At 41.7% G+C, this 23,910-nt stretch overlaps 1 protein-coding gene and 1 long non-coding RNA gene across 12 annotated transcripts in view; one reads left to right on the top strand and one right to left on the bottom strand.

Moving 5' to 3' along the window:
• LOC144280521 (uncharacterized) overlaps positions 1–23,910 on the bottom strand; it is a 120,941-nt gene that overhangs the window by 68,283 nt on the left and 28,748 nt on the right. The gene's annotated exons all lie outside the window — the stretch shown is intronic.
• HAO2 (hydroxyacid oxidase 2) lies at positions 38–23,886 on the top strand. 6 transcript variants are annotated; one of them, XM_077842648.1, is made up of 8 exons: positions 38–194; positions 9,046–9,193; positions 11,056–11,207; positions 13,188–13,471; positions 14,683–14,892; positions 18,803–18,961; positions 19,307–19,376; positions 23,200–23,886. In XM_077842648.1, exons 1-8 carry the CDS (start codon positions 104–106, stop codon positions 23,253–23,255), a joined length of 1,170 nt encoding a protein of 389 aa, XP_077698774.1. In that variant the 5' UTR covers positions 38–103; the 3' UTR covers positions 23,256–23,886. The 6 variants fall into 6 exon arrangements, with proteins under 6 accessions (XP_077698774.1, XP_077698773.1, XP_077698778.1 ...); XM_077842647.1 differs by having other exon boundaries at positions 19,304–19,376; XM_077842649.1 differs by lacking the exon at positions 38–194 and adding an exon at positions 8,611–8,746 and having other exon boundaries at positions 19,304–19,376.

Here is a 23,910-nt window from a genome sequence, read left to right as displayed (position 1 = left end):
GATTAACCTTGCTCTGGCCTAGTTGCTCATTTACTCCCAAGCTGGAAAATTAACTTATTGCCTTGAACCTTTTCTGAACTCATGGAGTTGTGGACAATGACCTATGTTTCCTACCACATCCAGCAGTGAGCCAGGCTTTCAACAGCTGCCTCTGAACACCACTCTCCCCAGAGACTGGAAGACGCTAACATCAGGTTTGTTGATCAAACAACAAGTGTCATTTGAGAGCTTGGAATGGGGGAAGCAGATGAAGTGGCAGGAGGTCTAGAAGAGAGGCCAGAGACTGTGTTAGCATTATAGATGCTGGTTGTAAGTTTTCAAGGTGAGAGATGTGGCCAAAAGGGGCTGTATAGAGACAGACCAAGGGACACTGAGGGAACTAGCAAAGGAAGGCTCTGCTTCAGACACTACAATAAGATAGTCACTTCCTCATTTTATGGATAGCTGAGAATTGGAGCTTGTCTAAACTGGATGGAGTAGAATATCATCTATTGGTATTACGTGAGAAACAATTGGAATATTCCTAAATCCCCAGATACCTTCCCTCAGGAAAGGATTCCTGTTATACTCTATGCCATAGCAACTAACAGAGAATGAGCTATTGAAATCTGTCTTCTTTGACTGTAAGCTTCTTGAGAGTAGAGATTGACATCCTGAAAAAATTTTTTAAAAATCTCTATTGTTCAGCACAATGCCTAGATATATGTAGTAGTTAGGCTTGGTTGTGCTGTAGTAGAGAATAAACTCTGAGATCTTAGTGAGTTAATACATAAATATTCATTTCTGGCTCATACAAAATCAGCTGATCTCCAGGGCCTCTCCTGTCCAAATGATCATTCAGAGACCAAAGCTGCCTTTATCTTGTAGCTATGCCTTCTGGGGATAATGGCCTCCACATTATTATATCCAAAAGAAGAGAAAGATCAAGGGCTACACATCAGTTCTTAAATTCCTGGCCCAGGATTTAACACATGTTACTTCACTCCTAGCCCACTGGCCAGAACTAGTCACAGAGCCCTGCCATCTCATAGCAACTGGGAGATGTCATGGAGCATATGATGAGTAGTAAAAGTTTCTGCCTTCCTGGCTGACAGTGTATACTTGACAAATTTTAGATAAACAAATGAGTAAACCTGACACAGGGCCTAAATTATGCTATCACAAAATTGAAGCAACTTCCAACCTCCAGAGACTCTGATGAGACTGCAAATGTCATCAACAAGGGGAATAATATACATGAAGCTACCATTTATTGAGGACTACTCTACACAAGGCAATGTTCTAGGAACTTTACATAGGCTATATGGTTCAGTCCTCCCAAGGATTCTAGGGGATAGGCCTTAAGATTCTTTCTTCACAAATTACTTTTTCATAGAACCATGGCGACTGAGAACCAAGTAGCAGACTGAGGTTTGGCTCAAGTAGGCCAAGTTGCAAAACTTACAAAAGTCTATCTTCCTGACTCCACGGACTCCCTCAGCTATTAAGGATGTAGGGAACATCATTAGCTGCTGAAAGCAATGACCTTCAGAAATACAGTCTAGAGTCATTGCCATAGTGAGATGTGCCAGGAGGATGGCAAAAAGGGACAGAGCTCCATTTCATAGCTGGTTTTCCCCATTTCCAACAGCCCTGCCTTTTTTGGTTTCTCTCCTGCTACCTCCTCCTAAGGACTACCACTATCAGACAGAAATGCACATACGATCTAAAGCCAATTGTAAAAAGAATAGAGTTTGGAGCTTGTTCTGAACATTTGTGTAGTTTCTGATGTCTGTTTTGCACACTTCATCTGTTTAAGCAAACGAAGGGGCAGGAACAATGATCTCCGTCCAGGACACCTTCCTCAATAGCCTAGATTGTATGGGAATTGGCCATGCTTGCTATATGCAGCTCTCCCAATCCCATGAGACAGAGACCTGACTGTCTCCTAATACACCATTACTACTCCATACTCTATAGCTCAACTATATACACAGCAAGTCAGAAGGATTTCTGGTCAGGCTTTGCTATTCTTATTGTGTGAGCATAAATCACCTGAATTCTCTGGGTTTGAACATTTTCATCCATAAAGTGAGACTGTTGTATATCTACCCTCTGATCACTATCTCACTGGGTTATTGTGGGCATGTAATGGAATAATATATGTAAAAATGCTTTTAGATTGTTAAGATTGCTTAACTGGTTATTGTTCATGGCCAGCCAAATAATGAAATTTTCTTACTTTCTTATTGAGTTGCATCTTCTTGAGGGAACTTGTCGGGCAAAGCTACATAAGCCCATGGCATTTAAATGCCAACTCTCTCATTCTATAAACCATACTTGGCTATACACATTTGCTTTTTTTCATGATGCTTAAGAGCCAGGCCATAGAAGTCAAAACATATTACCAATGTGTGATGCTGGGCAAAGTACTAAGCTTCAGGTTTCTCATCTGTGAAACGGGAATTATTATAAGGGTTGAAATATTAATGCACATAACAATCTACATGGTGCATGGCACAACATACAGCACTTGATAAATGGTTGCAATGTTACTGTCATTTTATCATCAAGAAGCCATCATGCTATCTCCAAGGTTCTTTTTGTATTCAAATTATTCCACTGGCCAATAGAATTAGAAAATCCCCAAACTTTCAAAACACCATATGAGCACTTGGATCAATATCTCCAGTATGCCCAAACAGTCTCCCACAATCTCATAGAAAGCACATAATTTACAACATGGCTGTGCTCTGCACTGAAGAGGGCACTTGATGGGATGAGCACAGGGTGTATACTATACGTTGGCAAATTGAACTTCAATAAAAAGCAAATAAAAAACAAAACACAACATGGCCGTGCTCCAAAACTCTACTTGGAAGTCATTTGTTTGGAACTCAACACATTTTCCCATTGAAAGAATGCTATTAAAATAGTGGTTGGGTTCCCAGGTCACTGGAAATACCCATTTGGTTCACAAAGTAGCAGAAAATTGGCTTATTTGCAATGCAAATGAGTATAAAGCAACGCTGTTGCATTGCTAGTCTTAGGCTGAAACTGAAAACTAAGAAAATTATGTAATGCGTAGTTTCTTTTATTTTTCATAAATAATGGCGATGAGGAAAAGCAGGCTTAATTTGAGGAAGAGAGAATTCAGAGAATCCTCCCTTAAGGTTCTTTACTTAAGGTGCCTCTGAGGGTGTTTTCAAAGTCTTTGAAGGTTCTTTATCACATCTAATGTGACTTCAAATTTTTAAAATTTCTTTTTTTTTTTTTTAACTTTTTTGTTCTTAATCCAAGAGACTATATCTCATCTTCCACAATGGAGTTATCTCTGGTTTCCAAACAGTAAAGGGAAAGAAATGGGAAAGATCAGGCAAAGAGAAGAATTCGTGAGAAGGACTCTCAGAAAAAGAAAAATCAGAGAATGGTTTGGATAAATGGAGAAAGGAGGAAAAGGCATGCATATGTAGTAAAATGGACTCCCCCCGGGTCTGGGAGTAGAGAACCTAGGTTGAGTGAGAGCCCACATCCTCTTGTAGAAGGGAAGCGGTGCTGTGACTGGTCTAACAGTTCCCCACTGAAGCCATAAGGTGGCGTCACAGGGCCAGAGCAACTTAAAGAGAGGCTTCAAAGTTGAGGAGTGAGAGAGAGAAGGAAGGTTTTGAGTACCCAGTCACTTGGTGTTAGGAATAAGCCCAAAGGCTGTGCTGGTTCCCTGTTATGTACTTTACTGCCACGAACTAAATGGTTGACTAGAACGTCAACACGGCTGCATATAAATGAGGTCTTTGTGTTTACTGGCCAGCCAAGCATGTGAAGACACCAAAGACTTCAATTTCTAGTGGCTTTAGTTTCTGGTGGCTTCAAATCTGGTAGAGATTAAAAGGAAAATATATAAAAACCTATAGTTTTCAAATGAGAAGCTGAGGCCCAGGGAGATGAAATAGCTTTGCCTATGCTCATATAATTAATAAGTGTCAGGAACTTCTCCTGTCAGTCTGCTGCCATCAGCAGTCCACTGACCAGTCCCCTAGTCCAGTTTATGCAATACCTCTAACTTCAGCCCTCCTGGCTGATATCGGCTAACCAAGTTGGGTCAGGAGTAGAGGAGAAAGTGGAATGATGAAATCCAGTGTAGGTAAGTCTCTGGAAACCTTAGGATTTTTTTTTTTTTTTAAGATTTTATTAAGTAATCTCTACACCCAATGTGGGACTCGAACTCCCAACCCCAAGATCAAGAGTCACATGCTCCACTGACTGAGTCAGCCAAGAACCTCTGGAAGCCTTGGGTTGATGCTGAGAAGCTAGTTCTCAAAGAGAAGTGAATCCAGGTACCATTGCCCAGTTATCCAGAGGAAAATGCTAGAGTCACCCAGTATGTCAGCAAGAGCACTGAATGTGGAGATGGAAGACCTAAGTTCATTTTAAATTGTGCTATGGTATAGGTTTGCACACATCTTTTCCTCTTTCTGAAGTCCCTCGCAGCTCTAATTGTCTTCTAATCCTTACCAGGCAGGATCTGTGGTCTTGTGGCCTGGGGAGGTAGGGCAGTGGGTGGCTAATTAGGTCACAATAGTTCCAGGGTGAGTATATCCTTAATATAAATGTACTTTGCCTCAGAGCCTCAAAAACTTCAACTTGTGATAAACAAAGCTTCTGGGGTAGACACAAGTCATTCCTCGTCATACTTGCAGAAGAGGTTCTGAAGACCTGGAACATCCTACTCCTCATGGTAGAACATGACTATAGGTCAAGAGAAGTTGAATTACTGAAAAGAAAAATCATTTAATGGGAGTAGTTGAGGAGTGGAGGCTGAAGAGGAAAGATGATTATTACACAAAACAGAATAAAATTTTTAAAAATGTCCATCGTAGCCTGGAAGGGGTCCTGAGTCCTCCATTCATATCTTGTGAGGGCTCAGGAGAAAGGCCAGAAGTGATTTGACTAGGCTGGTGGCTGACAGACCCACACTGGGCCCCTTGTTCCCTCACTGTTCCCATATAAATGTAACCCTCAATGTTATGGACACTGATATCTGACCAGATGTTCCTAGAAATCCAGTTCCTTTACCCTGACCTTTCCTCCCCATTTGGAAGACTCCCTGGGAGCTTATGTGCCTCAGTCAGGGCATTGCTGATTCATGTCTTCTCTGGTCCTGACACTGACTGTGGTCCCAGCCCTGGGATCCCCCTCCCTCTACCACCACACATGGGCCAGGGCCTCCTTGTGCTGCGGTGTCTCCTCTCCCAGGGCTACCGTTGCTATGGTAATGGCAACAGGCTTTGCAACTACTCTCCTTGAGGCTGTCATCCCATATACAGTGATTAAAGCACTTTCAGCCAACCTTGAACAGTGTAATCCCTCAGATAAGGTCCCCAAAGTATAGCCTTGATGTTATCTCTACCACTTCATTGAGAAACTTGGCATAAGTTCCCAGGGGACCAGGTCAGAGGGTCTTGAAGGACACCACCTTTCATCATCAAACATTTGCACCTGGAGCTGCATTCTTAGAAGCAGCTTTTGCTCCCCTTGTATCTCAATGACCTGCCCTGGGATTTCCACCCTGAGATTTCTTACAGAACACCTAGGGGTTTCTCACACAAATAGAAGCTCTGATAAACCAGATTCCTAAAGTGACACCAACATGAATTATGAGTCATCTAAAATCTTCAAAGACAGACAACTTGTTTATCTAGCCTAATTGCATTATATCAAATGGCAATCTTGAAGAAAAGCTCTGCCCTTGAAATGCCTACTGGTCATAGTCTGTCATTCTTTCTTTCCCCATCAGGGAAAACTGCTTGAACTTCCAATCATGAGCAACAGGTACTACTGAATGTCCTTGCTCTTATGTTTGGGCTTTTTCTTTTTATCACCCATATGCTAGTTATATTTCACCATTTTTTCTAACCAGGAGACAAAAAGCCTGAATAAATTAAATCACCTACAATGAGCTAAAGTTCTCACAAGAGACTTTTACCCTTTCTATCCTTTTCTCCACTCTGTCTTCATCTTGGGTAGTTGGGATAGAGGAGAAAAAAAGAAAAAAACACTGCAGTTGAGATCAAATAAAATGGGAATACAAGAAAACCGCTTGATAATTTGGATCCTCTCTTGAATTCCTGGTGGCTTTAAGTCTGGTATGGATCAAACTGAGATACATAAAAACATAGTGTTAAGTGTCCCTTCCAAATGTGGGGAAAGCTTTGAACAATGGAATTGTCCTTCTGGTCAACTAGAGGTCTCATATTGGACCTCTGATAAAAATAATGGGCTCAGTACTTTATTAAGCTATGAAAAGACAAAAATGCATTATAATTATATTTTCATCCTGAGAAATTCTTTTAAAGTTAATAAAATGAGTAATTTATGTGAACCAACTATTTTTCTCTGCACCATGAAATCGAAAAAAGAGAATGTCTATCTTTAGGGGCTACCAGAATACAGGAGTCTGAGCCTTCCCCGGTCATAATTTACTGCCTGATATTTCACAAGTTAGTCCATATCCTAGGCCTCATTCTTTCCAAATGCAAAATGAAGACACTAATACCTTCTCTGTCTGCTTCACAGGGAAGTAGAAAGGAAATAGTAAAGAGAAAAAGAAATTGTAAATAGAAATGTGATAATGAAGTGTTTGGTATATACAAAGATGCTGAGCTATTTCTTTATTTCCAAGCAGTTTCCAGATGCTATAATTCCCACTATTCGAGGCAAGTAATTCTGAGTGAGTCTGAGCCATTTGTCTTGGACTAGACTTAAGTGTTATTGAGGTCTTATGACAGAAATCTGCAGAACATCATTTCTGTGAATGTGCAATGTATAGGATATGGAGATTTGTTGAGACATTAGGAGTAGAAACCTGGTGGAGAATTCTCATCTAATAAGGCAGAGATGACAAAACAGGAGAATGTTAAATTCAAATAATGAACATTCATGAACAGCACCTCCCTGTCACATACAGTGATGGGGATACAAAGCATGTTGGGGTCCCAATTCAGTGATTTACTAGGAGGACTCATAGCATACAGCATGTAGTTAAGGCTATGATTAATTACAGAGAAAGAATGAGAAGCAAAATTAGCAAAGGGAAAAGGCTCACAGGGCAAAATCCAGAGGGAAATAGGTATAAAAACTTCCAAGAGTTCTCTCCCAGTGGAATTATGCAAGATGCACTTAATTCCTCCAGCCATGAGTTGTGGCAACACGTTTGAAGCATTGACCAGTAGAGAAGCTCATTTTAGAGACTCATTGCCCAAGGCTTTTTGTTGCGGGGTGGTCATATTGACACTCTCTGCTGAACCCAGGCCAAAATTCTAGACCCTCAGAGGGAAAGCAGATGTTCAGCATAAACCAGGTTGTTTGTGCAATCAATTCAGACATAGTGAGCAATCTATTCTTATCAGGGAATAGTGGGAACCCTTTTGAAGTCCAAGTTCCCAGACTCCAACCAAGGTCCAACTTTGAAAGCAGGCCTAGAGCCTGCTATGTTAACTCTTTTATGCACACAGAGGTTTAAATCAGTGATGGCAATACAGATGGATAAATACAATGATTAATTTATTCGACCAGAGTCACTGAGACTTTGAAGGGTTGGGCAAGAAAGAGATAAATTAGACTTGGTTGTTGTACCTTGTCAAACTCAATTCAGCACCTCAGTAACTCCTTTCCCATTCACTGACAAAGAGCATTGCCTATAAAAAGCACTGTGGCTATGCTCCAAATTCCTCACTGCACATCCCAAGGGCTCTGTTTTCTGCCTGTCATAACTTCTTTCTGCTTAACCTCGTGGGTAGGTATTTGGGGTTACTTCTTTGTTTGACCTGATTAAATTCTAGTATGGCCCTGGCTGCCCTCCACCAGTTCTACTCCATCCCTACCCTTTCCAAGATCCCCACCACTTCACATTTCATCTGGTTTCCTTGGCCCCTTTGTCCATTAGAGGAGCCTCCCCATTCACATTTGAAGCCCTAGTTTCTGGGGCCTATTATCCCTGTCCCTCAGTCAATGACTTAAAAGTCATTTCATTTTTACTCACAGCCTTTGGCTAATTTTTACTCCAGTGCCAGCTGCCAGGGAGATGCCCAGGACTATGGACTACAGATTTCTTAGCCTTTCCTGCTGGAATCTTCTCATGTGGGAGATCCACATACTGCCCCTGACTGCAACCAGTGCCTTTAGCATCTCTGCAGCTAGAGTTCCCACTGCACTTGCCCCTACCAGAGGGATCTAAGCTCAAACCATGCCCTCTTTCCTCTTTAGGCAGCAGGGGGTGGAGGGTGGGTGTTTAGAAGCTCCAAGCTCCAGGTTTACTTCAGATTGGGGGTGAGGATGAATGGAGGTCACATATGGAGGTCACTTGGTCTTAAGATGAACATGTTCAATGACTCAGCCAAGGAGTCAAAAATAGCTTCTCCCTGATGTCAACCAGGGCCCCAAGCAATTCATTCATCCAGAGATTCCCAGGAGCTCCCGGGTAATGGCATCAGTTCAGTTACAATTTTCCCAGCCTCATGGATATCCTTCCAAAAATATACAGAGCTAGGAAAACCCTTGGGCATGTTCAGAAAAATACTCACAGTGACTCAAATGACAAGGAAAAGCTACCCGGAATGAAGCTGATAAGACAGGAGCTGGTCCAGGAAAGCTGTGAATGCCATCACATGGGCATTTGATCAGACTTATATTTCAGAAGGATCCCAGGAGCCGGAGGGAGACAAGATAGAGAGTGAATCTGAAAGCTGAGAGACAAAGATAAGAAGCTTCTGTAATAATCTTATAAGAGGTGCTAGGGCCTCAAATGGATCTGAGGCAGTGGGTGTAGAGCTGTGGGTACAGACATGAGGGATATTTTAGAAGACCAGATAATCAGCATTTGGGGATGAGGGAGGGAGAATGAAGTGTGGTTTTAGCACCTTTGGCAGTACTTCCATTGGGATAAAGACTACAGGGAAATTAATGTTGAATCCAAATAGCTTCAAGCCACAGCCCCCACATTTACGTTCTCCTCTATATCTGACGTATTCTCAGTGTCCTGTTTGTTTGGTTTTGGTTTTTCCTTTGAAGGTCCAGAAATTCCAGAAATGCCCTTGGTGTGTTTGACAGACTTTCAGGCTTATGCCCAGAAGCATCTGTCTAAGTCAACTTGGGATTATATTGAAGGAGGAGCTGATGAATGTTTCACCCGGGATGACAACATCACAGCATTTAAAAAGTCTGTCTGGTCTCCTGTATCCTTTCTATTGTTAAACTAAGGTGCACTGTGTGAGAGATCTTTGGAATGTAGTAGCTCTGCTCTCTGCCTCCAAAGAGCACAGAGTACTCAAGATATATTAATGGTCTTTGTTGTTACTGTTTCGGGTTTTAGGGGATTATGAGGGGAGGGGCAGGTGGCTGAGGAGAGGATGAATGGACAAAGAACTTATCTTAGTGCCTCTGTGGAACTAGCACAAGTCATCCTCCCTCTGCATCCCAGCAACTTTGCCACCTGACAAGATAGTATAAGAGTCCAAGGTTGCCAGTTACCTGGGCTGGGAGAAAAAGCCAGCTGGGTAGGTCTAAATCTCCCGAGTTCCTAAACTTCTGACTTAAAGGAGGTAATGTATGTCGAGAGAGGGAACACAGGAAATATGGAGACCCAAAGGGTCTTAGTGGTGACAGGAAGTTGACTTCAAAGGAGAAGAGCTGGTCTAGAACAGCAGCAGGTAGAGCATAGGGTAGTAAACAGCCCACAGGCTACATCGGGCCCTCCACCTGTTTTTGGATGGTCCACAAGCTAAGAATTTGTTTTCCATTTTTAAATGGTTGAAAAAAATCAAAAGAAGAATGATAATTTTTTATACATAAAAATTATTTGAAATTCAAATTTCAGCATTTATAGATAAAGTTTTATTAGAACCAGCCATGCTCAGTCATTTAACATGTCTCTATGGCTGCTTTTGCATTCCAACAGCAAATCTGAATAACCGTGACAGACTACATGGCCCATAAAGCCTAAAATGTTTGCTATCTGGCCTTTTACAGAAAAAATTTGCTCTCCCCCCATAATAGAAAGGTCAGGAGAAAATTGAAAAATGGAATACAAGGTGAACAACATATTCTGTATTTTCATACTTGTTTAGCACTCTATAAGGCCCCTTACTCACTTTATCTCACTTTGTCTTCATGATGAAGTTTGTATCTTACCCAGGTTTGTACTATCAGTATTTCTAGCAAAACTTTTTTACATTTGTGTGCAGGAATAATAACATTTTGTGAAAAACAAACATTTTTGGACCTGAGACTAAGTATTTATTGGACTTAAAGTGTGTTTTATATATTTATTATTTGTGAATTTCCTTTTTTCTAAAGCAATGGTTAAGTCAAATCTTCAAATGAGTTAGCCTCTAGCAAAACACAAAAACAAATAAAACAAAACAAACCCCCACCATGATCATTCTCTGCAATTTGTCCTCTTTCAGTGGCCTTTTCTTTATAGAGACTTGTTTCTAACTCATGAAGGAAGAGCCTAGAACTCCTTCCTGCTTATTCTTTTCTTTTTTCTTTTTTTAAAAAAATTTCGTTTATTTATTCATGAGAGAGAGGTGGGGGGAGAGACATAGGCAGAGGGAGAAGCAGGCTCCATGCAGGGAGCCCGACAGGGGACTCGATCCCAGGTCTTCAGGATCAGGCCCCGGGCTGAAGGCGGCGCTAAACCGCTGAGCCACCCAGGCCACCCTATTCTTTTCTTTTCTAATCCTTGTTATGGTTTAAGTGAATCATAGCATCCAAGTGCTAAGAGTCTGTTCAGGAAGGCAAAACTCAAAGACACAGACCTGTGAGAGAGCAAACCTGGAAGCGATGTGGAGGACACATGCACTGGGGGTTAGAGAAACTGGTGTTAATGTGAGTCAGAGTATTGGGAAATGCTTTCTGAAAGTTGGTCTGTGTGGCCCAATCAGCCAACCAACCCCACCAGAGGCTTCTTGGCACCAGTCTGGTGTAGACCTGCACCAGAATCTGGAGGCCTCAGCACCAGACAGCACTACATGCTGAGAGTAACCTCACTAATAGAAGAATCTTTGTTTCTGAGCACAGAATCCGCCTCCGTCCCCGGTACCTGAAGGATGTGCAAGAGGTGGACACCCGGACCACAGTCCAAGGGGAGGAGATTACTGCCCCCATTTGCATCTCACCCACAGGTTTCCACTGCCTTGTCTGGCCAGATGGAGAAATGAGCACAGCCAGAGGTATGACCCAGCCACACCTTGAGGCTCTCTTCTCTGGGGCCCTGAACTGTGCGGGTATCCGTCAGAGCAGTAGCAGGATTTCTTCTAGAAGGAGCTTAGGGACATCAATCTGGTCAGAATTAAGGAGGGATGTTCCCATAACATCTCTAAGATTGAGAAAACATCCATTTCCAACATAATGAATGGTTAGAGAGGGCGGCTACAGATGAATAGATGTGGAAATTAAGCAAGCTATCCTTTGAAGGAGGGTTGCAGGCCACTCAGTCTGTGGAGAAAGGGATTCTAAGCATGGCTTCAAGATAGGGCTCTCTTTGACCGCCTTCGTGGGCCAGGCCTGGTGAGTAAATGGTGAGTAAATGGTGAGTCTCTGAATTTAGAGACTCTGAATTTAGAGACAGTCATAACATGAGGTCCTAACAAAGGCCCTGGCAGTGCTCCTGCTCAAAGTTGCATTTCCCTTCTCCTTGACTGACTTTGTCATTTTATATGACAAAAATTTTCTGATTGAGTATGTCTCCTTCCTAGTAGTTCCTTATTCTCTTCTCTCATCCCACTTGACTGAAAAATAAGAGAAGGAAGAGGGGAGGGATGAGGCTGAAAACAATCTTGTGACTCCCTTTATAATCTTTACTATATAGGTCAAATCTAGGAAATATTTTATTTGCACATTGCCCAGGGCTTCCCAAGGATCTTTTACTTTGACCCTGTGATATAGGAAGCGATGAATCCAAGGATTCTAGAGCTGGAAGTGGCATCTGTCTGGTTAGGAGCCAAGTCTGGTTAGACTGAAACATGAATATTCTGTAGGACTATGACTGCTTTACTAAATCTTCATGGTTGAATGTGTGGTGTTGTTTTTGTAGTGGGGCAAAAGAATGTGGTATCTCCTGTTGATGTTAGGAATTGAAAATATTAAATCCTGATTAGGTCAGATTCTGTACCCAAGGGTTGTGAAATGGTAGTGACATTAGCCTACTGGAGAATCCTACAGAAAACAATGATCACAGTAGGAAATGAGAAATATGCAGCAATGTCAACATCATCATCACCACCACCGTGGCCAACCTCGTTATCACCAAGCATTTGTACAGCACATCACATAGTAATTTTTAAAATGTTTCCAGAGGGATGCCTGGGTGGTTCAGCATTTGAGCGTCTGCCTTCAGCTCGGGGCATGATCCTGGGTCCAGGAATGCAATCTCCTATCGGGCTCCCCGCTGAGGAGCCTTCTTCTCCCTCTGTCTGTCTCTGTCTCTCTCTCTTTGTGTCACTCATGAGTAAATAAATAAATAAAATCTTTAAAAAAAATGCTTCCAGGGGTGTGTGGGTGGCTCAGTTGGTTAAGCATTGACTCCTAATATCAGCTCTGGTCTTGATCTCAGGGTCATGAGCTCCATACCTAGCCTTACTTAAAACATTATAATAATAAATAAATAAAATACATAAAAATGCTTCCATATCTAGTATCCTGTTTAATTTTCCGCAACCCTATAAGAGAGGTAGTATTATTTCTCTCCATTTTACAGACGAAGAAAATGGTACTCAAGGCACACAGCTAAGGAGGAGTAGAACTAGCATTCTTCTAACCCTTCTAACTCAGATATTATGCTTTCTTCAGTACAAAGATTAACCTTCTCCACTGACATTACATTTCCTCACCCTTTGTTCTCTAGTTCCCTTCTGCATCATTTGCAAGTTCATGCGCAGCCCATTCTCCCATCTGGAAGCTGCACCATGTCCAAAATCACTCTGGGTACTAAATGACTCCTCTAGCTAGGAATCTTAACAGGGTCTAGAAGACAGGCTATATATGGGGACAGCCTCCCAGGCTGACTGAATGCCCCCTATGCCTCCTACCCTAATGAGAAGCACACACTCACAGGGTAAACTGATCAGAGGTGGCCCAAACTCTAAGGGCTTCTCACCCTAGTCCAGAACCCTGCTCTCCATCCAAACTGAGTTGTGTTGTTTGCTTTGTAGCTGCCCAAGCAGCCGGGATCTGCTACATCACCAGCACCTATGCTAGCTGTGCCCTTGAAGACATTGTTGCTACTGCTCCCAGGGGCCTCAGGTGGTTCCAACTCTATATGCAGTCAGACAAGCAGCTCAACAAACAGCTGGTCCAGAAAGTTGAATCCCTGGGTTTCAAAGCTCTGGTCATCACTGTGGATGTACCCAAACTTGGCAACAGGCGACAGGACATTCAAAACCAACTGGACTTAAAGATGAACTTATTGCTGAAAGACCTTCGCTCAACTAAAGAGGTAGGAAAAATACCAGATCCAATGGGCAAGCATAACAGGAGGCAAATTTCCTCTCCTCCTTCCTCCCTTCTCTATTTCCACAAAAGTTCAGAGTGCTTGCTCTTGGCAGATACTGCAGATGCCATAGTTCAAAAAGCTGAGCTGATTCCTGCTGTCCAGAGCTTCTAGATGAACAGAACACAAAATATCCTCACTCCTGGAGGCACCCAACCTGTCATCTGAAGTGTTCTGGCCAGGGCTGGGTGCTAGGAAAGCTATGAAAAGGATTTTTTCATGCAGTAGGAGAGTAAATTAAGCATGTTCTTCCAACATTTTTTACACTATGGGACACTTAGAAAATGATAATTTTGGATGGCATATTTAGGTAAACTGACCTCCTGAAGATGCTCACAGACAAGGTAACTGGCCCAAGGAGTATAACCAGCCCAGGCCCCACCCTACTGCCTTGAGAACTGAGAGTCAGTATCTCTCTACACTTAGAACTCCCTGGATCTGCAGCACACTTGTTTGGAACCTCTGAAATAGATGACTGCAAAGACCATTTCCTCATTAAACTCCTACAGTCAGATGGGATGGAGTGCCCCTGAGCAAGAAAGTAGTGATAACATTGGAGTCCCTTGACTACATTAGAGATAATTATACCAGCCTTTTCAGTCAATGAGCAGCTATGATACCCAGCCAAGTGACTCAACCGTTCTACCCATTAACCACAAATTAGCCTTGACATTTTCTGGAATCCTTATCTCAGATTACAGGGACACATTGGGATTTATGGGATATTTGATTCAAATTATGAGCCAAGGTTAACTATAAGGTAGTATCTGGTTCAGGATTATCAAAGTATTTCTTAATTCTCATGACCTTGTGTATATCTCAAGATAACAGTTTACATCGGCCTATAAATACTTTCATTTATCCCCTTCACTTACTAAACTCAGTTCCTTTAAAGTAGGGACTGTGTCTTGTCTTTGTATCCCCAGATTCTGGCATAGTTATTGAGCAGGGACACAATTAATGGTTAATGAATAAGAAATTAAAATAGTGATTCTTTTGCACAAATTTTGTTAAGCAAAGGATGGCTGGAAGTTGTTGATTTCGTTACTCTTCTTTTAAGGCCTATGAAGGGTGACTATCTGAATGTGTCTCATTTTGAAATGTATCAAACAATCCTAAAGGAGCTCAAGTCTAAGATTCTTTTTTCTTCCCCACAGAAAAATCCAATGCCTTATTTCCAGATGTTTCCCATTGATGCATCCTTCTGCTGGAATGATCTCTCCTGGCTTCAGAGCATAACTCGATTGCCCATCATCCTTAAAGGGATCTTGACAAAAGAGGATGCAGAGTTAGCTGTGAAGCACAATGTCCATGGCATCATTGTTTCCAACCATGGTGGGAGGCAGCTTGATGATGTTCTCGCATCTGTAAGTAGGGTAACTTCAGAGGGTGTGTGTGTGTGTGTGTGTGTGTGTGTGTGTGTGTGTATGTGCCTACAGCAAGGTACTCTGTGCAGATTGCAGATTGGCCTACACTCCCCTCTCCCTTACCACATATGCTGGTATATTCCTGTGAATTGCAAGGACTTTTAATCATTAACAGCCTAGTATATGCCAGGTTATTTTTATAAGCTTCATATATACATCATCTCTAAATCTCTCAACTGTCTGTAAGATGGATATAATTATTACTCTTTTACAGATGGGGATCCTGCAGCTTAGAGAAGTTAAATAATTTGTCCAAGTTCACACAGTTAATAAGTGGTTAAGGTAGAAGTCAATAGGAGAGATGTTCCAAAGGCATTGAGGTCTCCTGCCTTCTGGAAGAAGTATTCAGCTAAAAGTTTGCCTGTGTGCATGGGGTATAACGACATATTTTCTCATATGATGTGTCCTGGGAAGGAATAGAGCCTCACTTAAACTAATAAATAACCATCTTTCACAGTAAAACTAAAAAATGCCGTATGAATCTTTTTCTAAAAATTTTTGACAGTCTATGATTTTCTCCCCATCTTTTGAATTTATGTCCATTATAGATGAAGAGAAGGCAGGCAAGAAAAGAATCTTTAAATGGAAATTGTTGATTTATTTTCATGGATATATATAGCTTATATTTTTCAAGAGATTCTTCTATTGTTACTTGATTCCATTCTAAGAAAGGGAAGTGTGGGAAGGGGGCACCTGGGTGATGCAGTGGGTTGGGCTTCTGATTCCTGGTTTCCACCTGGGTGTGGTTTTGGGGTTGTGAGATCAAACCCCATGGCAGGCTCCACTCTCCCCACGGAGTCTGCTTGGGATTCTTTCTCACTGTCCTGCTGCCCCTCCCATTCATGCACACCCATGCTCTCTCTCTCTCAAAATAAAAATCAATAAATCTTAAAAAAAAAAAAGAAAGGGAAGTGGGTTTTTTCCTCTTTTAAGTTATTTTTATTATGTATGTAAGACATGTTCACTGCAGATAAGTTATAAAATGTACATATACAAAAAGAAGAAGATAAAAATCACCCCTAATTTCATCACTATCATTAATGACAATATTTTGGGATTTGTTCTTTTTTATCAATTTCTTAATGCAAAGATGACACTTTAAAAAGCCACATACTATTTTGTAATTTCTCTTTTCACTTTATCAATACACTAAGAGCATAATTTCACTTCAGTATATATGCTGCTCCCACCTTTAATGGTGTATAGTATGAATGCACAATTCATATAATCAACTGCCTACTGTTGAATATCTGATGACTTACAAGTCTTCACGATTTTAAACAATGTGTCAGTGATCATCCTTAAATTTTTAACACACTCTCAATTACTTCTTTAAGATGAATTCCAGGAAATGGGAAAGCTGTATCAGCAGGTTTGTACATTTCAAGGCTTGTGAAACTTGGAGGTTTAATGTGCTAATCACTGGCCCCCTTCTCCCCACCAGGTTCTCACTGACAGAGAACAGGCACAGAATAACAAGCCCACTTGGAGAGTAAGGGACACTGTTTACCAGAGCTCTTCATAAGAACTGACTAAAGAGAACAGTTAGACCTCCTACTTCCCATCCCCCAGATTTTGACCTATGAATCCAGGAGAAAGTCGATCTGCAGAGCACATGCTAGCTCTCTCATCCAACTCCTGAAAAGATGCCATCGGCCACCTCCCACACATCCAGAAATGGGCAGAACAGAGTGCAAAAGATTATAGCAGGTCCCAAGTAGTCCCAATTGTGCTTTCAGGTAGGAACAGAAAGCAAAAAAGGGCCCATCACCAGCAAGCAACAAATAGAGTAGAATGTTGACTTTCGAAACAACTCTAATAAAACATATACGATAGTGTCTCTCTCATGAATCAGTTTAGCTAGTCTTGCTCCCTTTGCGGAAGGACTGAGTAATAGTTGGAAAGAAAAGCTAAGTAATTGCTCCCTATTGCTCTTCGTCAGTAGAGAATGACTGTTAGCAAACGCAGGAGCCAAGAGAGAATTTCTCCTTCCCTATCGTGCTGATCAATACGTAATTCTCCCAAGCCATCTGACTTAACAACCAAACCCAAGGTCATCCAGGGACAGTGCTGAGATTAATGCAAAGCTGATGAGGTACCTCTGGCTCAAAATTTGAGAAGGTGCCAGAAAAAACCTAGTAAGATAAATAATAGTTTAATGTACTATTTAAAAATTTTAAATTAATGCAAAAAATCCATGGCCAACAAAATATCAACATTTTAAATAAAGATAGTATCTGTCCCTGTGCCTACATAGCCTGCCTCCACTCATCTTACTGTCATCGTGGCCCCGGATCCAATAAAACTTTATTTATAAAAACAAGCCCTCCAGCTCACAGGTCAAAGTGTGCCATTTTATTCTTAAATATTGCATTCAAATGTTATCTATCTGAGCGTTTTGGCACTCCTTAAATTTTGTGCCTGAGGTAAGCACCTCACTCTTTCCACCCCAAGCCTCTCCCTGTGAGAAGTATGACTCTTTGAAGTTCCCATCTTTAGAAGGTTCCAAATCTAGCACTTCTTGTATTTCTTCCTTGGACCTGGGAAAAGGGTCAGAGCTATCTGTTGTCTCCTGAAGGCTCTAATGAATGTCCTATCATGACCTATAGAAAGTAACTCTAAAGTATTGTACCCTAGGCCAAAATTCACTCCCTGTCTGTTTCTCAAATTCCATCAGCTCCATTGTCCAGTACAGCTCACTGGAAGAGTTTGTACAGATATGTTTATTTCTTTTTCCCAAAATCATTGAAATATTCCAAATAATACCATGCTGGGACTATAAAAATATATAAAATATATATTATTTTATATATTATATAAAATAACGTCCCCTTATTTGGACATGCATTATCACCAGTTATCAATGTCAGTTTAAAATGTATTCAATTCTTCTCCACTTGTAAATTAGAGTACAAAGTTCTTTCCTTCCTTATTTCATATTCTGCTCAGTAATCCAAAGGATCTCATTGAGGTAGAATTCCCATTGATTCCTTGGGCAGCAGAAGTTCCCTGGGGCTAGTTTCTCCTCCTCTACAGTCCAAGAGCCATAGAACAGGAGCTCTGTGGCAGTTCCAGAACTCTACCCTCAAGGACTCTCCTCCCAGACTCTGCTGTCACCCCTCCTCCTAGACTTGGAGGTGCTCAGGAGTGCAGCTCAGTCTGGGGCACCATGGATTGGCACAGCCTGGTAACTACAGAGCCTAGAACTGAGGACACAAGGTGAGAGACAAAGCCTGGGAAACACCAGGCTAAGTTATAAGCAGCTTTTGTTTTACCTTTCAGAGTCTTCAACCCTACTTCAACAGCACTGCTGCTTCCATTCCCAACCTATGTCTTTGATAACACACACAGAAGTCAAGAACAGGTGGTTCAAGTGTGGTGTGTAAGGAACATGCAGCCCGGTTACACAAGGTGGGCTGTGATGCAGACACTTGCCAAAAAAGACTCAGTGCCTTAGCAATGGAGAACTAGAAACAGAAAAGATAGGAGAAAACCAAAAGTCAAAATGTACTTTAAAAAGAACACTAAAGTGAATACCGTTAATGGAAAATATCCCCTTTAGGATATGAGGAGAAACCAAGAGTTTCTTCCAAGCTGTAGACAGCTGAACAAGTGAATCAGAGAGAAGTCACACTCTGTCAGGGCAGAAAGTGCAAGAGAGGGAGCCTGCAGAAAGTCCTTGGGGCTTGGGGACCTAGCTGCACTGCTCTGGTAGGGGAGGGGAAGAAACCAGTAGATGTCATCCACACTTGGACTTCCTATTCCTAACCCACACTGAGGGGCACCTGTGTCCCATGATCCCTGAGAGTGAAAATGGTAATCCCTCAAGCCACATGTGTCTCGTTCTCAGATTGATGCCTTGGCAGAAGTGGTGGCTGCTGTGAAAGGGAAAATGGAAGTATACCTGGATGGTGGGATCCGAACTGGCAATGATGTGCTCAAGGCTCTGGCCCTTGGGGCTAAGTGTGTGTTTCTGGGGAGACCAATCCTCTGGGGTCTTGCCTATAAGGTGAGAGTGGCAAAGTGAAAATCAAGATACTGTGCTTCTCATTTTTTTCCCACACTTTACTGTGGCTTACCATCCAAGCTGAGCCATTTTTTGAGGTGCCACAGATTCCTGAGGGACAGCTACTCCTTGCCTGCATCTCTGTAGCATGTTGCACATTCTCAGGCATGCTCACCCCCATCTTTTCCTCTTTGCTTCCCTGTCTTCCTGACATTGTTCCAATTTTACAGACATTGCCATCCTCCCCACTGCAGCTGTGAACATGCCTAGAACTGATACTCAGCACATGGGCAGAATGTTCCCTCACACTTCTTTTTTGTCTCTCCCCATCCCGCATGTTGGAAGCAGGGTGAATATGGCGTTGAGGAAGTTTTGAACATTATAAAAAATGAGTTTCACACTTCCATGGCCCTGACAGGTAAGTTTTTATAGTCCTTTTCCTGATTTAGACCTGAAGGCATGAGGGCACAGGAGTGGCGGCTCCCCCTTCTAGCTAGTTTCTCCCAGTCCAGCCTAGAATAGAGAGAAAGAAAAAGATGCCCCAGACAAAGAATTGAACACAGACTCAAGATGCAACACCTTTGCTACAAAATCAAATGCAATTTCAGATTATAGGAAAGAGTGTCCCCTTATACTCTTCTGTGTTCGGATCACACACCAGGCTTTTTGGGTGTGACTCTGTGTGTCACTTTTTCATATTCATGGACTGTGAGAAATTGAGAAATTATGTCAAGGAGGAGGCATGGAGGAACTGGGGAGATAGACACAACAGGAGGAGAGAAGGCGGGGAGAAGGAGAAGTGCCGTCTTGTGTAACCACAGCCAGAGAAACGTAAATGTCTAAAAGTTACATGCAGGTGGATTTCAGTCAAAGATAAAGTTATCGTAAAGTAGTGCTCATAAAAATTTGTAAGTGAAAAAAAAATTGTAAGTTTAGCAAAGCCTGGGATCCCAGTGATCTATAAAATAGTAGCTCTCAACTAAGATCATGGATGACTGCCCTCTTGAGGAAGATTTGGTTTAGAATTTGAATTTATTTTTTTCTAGTAGGCACAACAACTGTAGGGTGGATAATGCGGGTAGTTAGTGCTCAGGGGCTGGGGACACTAAATGTCCTAACATGCCTGGAGCTGTCTCATAGAAAAGAATTACCCTACCAAAATGCCAAAGGCCAAATGACTCTGTCTTTGATTGTCTTTGTCTGCTGTAGATCTAACTGATCACTATGTGAAAGCTCAGACAAGATGAATCTCAATAAGACTTCCATTCACTCCTCAATTCTAAAATTTGATAATACTTCTCCAGAAGTAAGGAAATAATGAATCAAGAGCTCTGATGTGAAATCAAGACCATTTTCATGCCATTGACTTATTTCCATAAATATTACAGTGCATCAGTCGTGTGCCAGGCACAAAGGCAAGATGTCCTGGTTCTTCTCAAGTCTGGTTTTGGTCTGATATTTGGACAAGTGTCTTGTACTCAGTGTCCAAGTTATATTAGTAGTGTCTATTGGGACTACAGATTGAACCTTTTGGGGTTGAGTAATACAAGTTACAAAACTTAGATCAGCATTACTGCCAGTACCAGCCTCCTTCCCACAGAGCAAATTAATTAAAGAAAGGAAACGGGAGGAATAGATCAAGTTATGGAGGATGAGGACCAGAGCCATACTTTTCAGCTTTGGACCAGAGTCATACTCTTCAGAGCCTATGAAGATAAGTCAGTAAGTGACCTGGTGTTACCAAGGCCCTTTCATGAGGGAATGGAGGGCACAAGGGCAAACAGATATCATAGTGGTGTGTTTTGACCCTGAGAAGGAGGAGAGTGAAGGACGAGAAGACCCATGAGCTTCTGCAGATTCCAGGAGGTTGAGGTGACTTCTGATCCCCCAAATATTTTCTCCTATCTTTGTGAAATGATGTCTGATCTTATTTTAACAGAAGCCTGTTGGAGGAATTAACAGTAAAAAAGCTTTTTTATTCTATTAAAAGTTTACGCTTAACAGTCACTGGGGTGGAAATGGTGGCTGGAAAAATCTTCTGAAATAAAGAGGAGAGCATCCTTTTTTAAAAGGGGCAAGAGAAAAAAACGGAATTGTGAGCACTTTTAAGGCTGACAATTTATACTCGCCTCCTTCTAACTGTACTACAATGAGAATGTATTGTTTTAAATGTCTATATAAAAATTAGTAATCACAACCAAACATGGGACAGGGAAGAGGGAGGAAGAGAAAGAATGGAAAACTCAAGCAGAAGGGTATCGGTTGGCATCCTCTGCATAAGAGTCTCTCCCCAGGGTAGACCCCCAGGCTGGTCCTTGGGAAGATGGGAGCTGAGGCAGGCGCTTGTGCTTTTGGTGGAACTCACTAAAGTGCAAAATCATAGTGTGAAAGCCCTGAGATTCTGCACCCCTTAGCTCTTCTGCACACAATGCACATAAGGTGCCTGACACAAAATCAGCACCCAAGAGGAATCAGTTGATGTGATTTCTCTCACCTGATTCCCTTGGAGATGTGTGATGTTTTTCCTTTATGACCCTCTGAAAGCAAAATAAGCTTAAAAGTCGTGTTTTTCTCACCATGACACCAATTGCTGAAATTATAGAAAGGTTAAAATCATGATCTCTCTTGAAAAATGTCCACACGTAAATCATACCAACACAAGGCTGCATGGACCTCACTGAGATCTCATTCTTCACAAGGGGAGGAGGCTGAATTAAAAAGTATATGAACCTTCTTGAGGTTTATTGTTTGGAATTACCTACTTCACTTTAGAGTAGCCAAAAGATTTTAGTGTAAACATCCTCCTAATTTATAGCAATGAAAGAGTGGAAGAAAATCATAATTATGCATTCTCCCTCACTTTTACTGAGCCTCTGCCAAGTGTAGGGCAGTGTCCTTGGTATTGTATAAGACCCAGAAACTAATTGATGAGAGTTGAGTAAGCACAGAAGCATTTCCAAGGCTTATGTGTCAAACTGTATTAAGATGAAGTCATAACATGACTTTGTTACAACTATTGAGACATTTTTACATCATTTAAATATTATTTGTATTACAATATATAACCAAAGATCATACTTTCGCATCTCTGTACTCCTTGAATAGGTCTGCCTGCCCACTGTTCTCCCCTCTGGGGAAACCCAAAGCTCTTAAGACCCCACTGCCCATTCTGAGGAGAGCCACCTCTGGCACCAAGTTCCTGCTTCTGCCGAATGAGTTGTTTGTGGGTTATTTATGTATCCCATGCCTGCCATCTCTGTCCACTATAATCAACAGAGGCATGATTTTTTAGAGAGGAAAACCCCCCTCTCATTAATTTTATTTTCACAAATAATACATTTTGCTAAAGTTGTGTTTTGGGAGGTGAAGTTACACACATCATACATGTGGGAAAAAACTTCAATTAAACATTACACATCCTGGCATTCAAGTTTTCTGCCTTATCATCACCGGGATTTCCTGTCCACTCAAGGCCACAACTCTCCAGTCTGTACCAACATACTACTCCCTCTTTCTCCTTCCTTTTTTTTTATTTATTGGAGTTCAATTTGCCAACATATAGTATAAGACCCAGTGCTCGTCCTGTCAAGTGCCCCCCTCAGTGCCCATCACCCAGTCACCCCATCACCCTGCCCACCTCCCCTTCCATTACCCCTTGTTCGTTTCCCAGAGTTAGGAATCTCTCAAGTTTTGTCACCCTCTCTAATTTTCACGCTTCTGATCCAACATCACTCTCTTCAATCCCTGTGTCTCATCTCAGCTACAGTTCTAATTTTGCATTTTGATTCAGATCCTTTACTAAAGTGTTAAATTTTGCAGAACTTTCCCTTGGAAGGCAACCGCAGTATGAAGTACTCATCCCATCTCTTATTCCTGACTCATATTTTTCTCTGACATGTACTTCCTATATCCTTGAGGCTTATCAGTGCTCAGATAAAGGTCAAGTGTATCTATGGCACATATGAATTTATTTCTAAAATGCTAAAATAGTGTTTCTATATTTTTACTATGCCATTTTGACATGGCTGTGTTGAAAGAGGACATGGGCACAGGCTCACAAAGTAATTCTCAAGGCAATCAGAATCACATTTTTCATGTGATTCTGGTATCCATAATGGTTTCCCGGGGTGAGCACAGAGATCAAGTCAGGCCTGTTCCCATTGGATCATCCCATTACCCATGATGACGTAGGTCATTGGGGTTTTAGAGCAATAAGCTCGTTAACCACATTGTTCTTTTAGGTTGCCGGTCGGTTGCTGAGATCAATCAGGACTTGATCCAGTTCTCCAGGTTGTAAAGAAAGAGGGCTAATGACCAGACTGCTGAGGTTGCCCACAGGAGGAAGACAAACTCATAGCATGGTGTGTGATGCCTCCTGCCTTGGCTCTATCCTATCCAGAGGCTCATCCCCGGACCTTCCACCACTCCATACCTTGTGCTTCAGGCCCTCCAAACCCCTCCTTTTCCTCAAATTTGACATGCTCCTTTTTGCCTATAACAGCTTGTTATATGCACTTGCTTGAATTCTTCCTCGGAAAGAATTGTTAAAAAGGTGGAACAATAATGACTGAAATAGATAGTGAATTAATTTTTTTTGCATATCAGTATCTCTATGAACCAAACTATGGGGATTTACACTCTGCATAGAAGAACTACATGTATGAAATATTATCCCATCAAAATAATACTCCTATCTGTAGATAACAGAGAAATAATATAGTTAAAAACATGGACTTTGGAGCATACAGACATGGTTTAACAGTCAGGATGGGTACTGACAAGTTGTGCAATGGGAACATTTTTCAATCTCTCTGTAAATGGGAATGATACTACCTAGCCTGCTAGGTTGAGAGAAAGACTAAGTGAGATAATGTGTGTAAAATTTAAAGCATATTGCTTAGTACCCAGTAAAAGTTTAAGAAAAAGTAGCTTTTACTGGCAAATTTCTATTC

Source organism: Canis aureus, chromosome 12, assembly GCF_053574225.1.
Source record: "Canis aureus isolate CA01 chromosome 12, VMU_Caureus_v.1.0, whole genome shotgun sequence".
Lineage (NCBI taxonomy): Eukaryota > Metazoa > Chordata > Mammalia > Carnivora > Canidae > Canis > Canis aureus.
The sequence above is the reverse complement of the archived record's forward strand: the minus strand, read 5'-3'. Positions and strand labels throughout refer to the sequence as shown.

Excerpts from the sequence above, each read along its gene's own strand:
- HAO2 (XM_077842647.1), top strand. The coding sequence starts at position 104 with ATGTTTCCTACCACATCCAGCAGTGAGCCAGGCTTTCAACAGCTGCCT. Across the intron at positions 9,194-11,055 it reads AACATCACAGCATTTAAAAA|AATCCGCCTCCGTCCCCGGT; the intron begins GTCTGTCTGGTC and ends TTCTGAGCACAG. Across the intron at positions 18,962-19,303 it reads TCTGGGGTCTTGCCTATAAG|CAGGGTGAATATGGCGTTGA; the intron begins GTGAGAGTGGCA and ends GCATGTTGGAAG.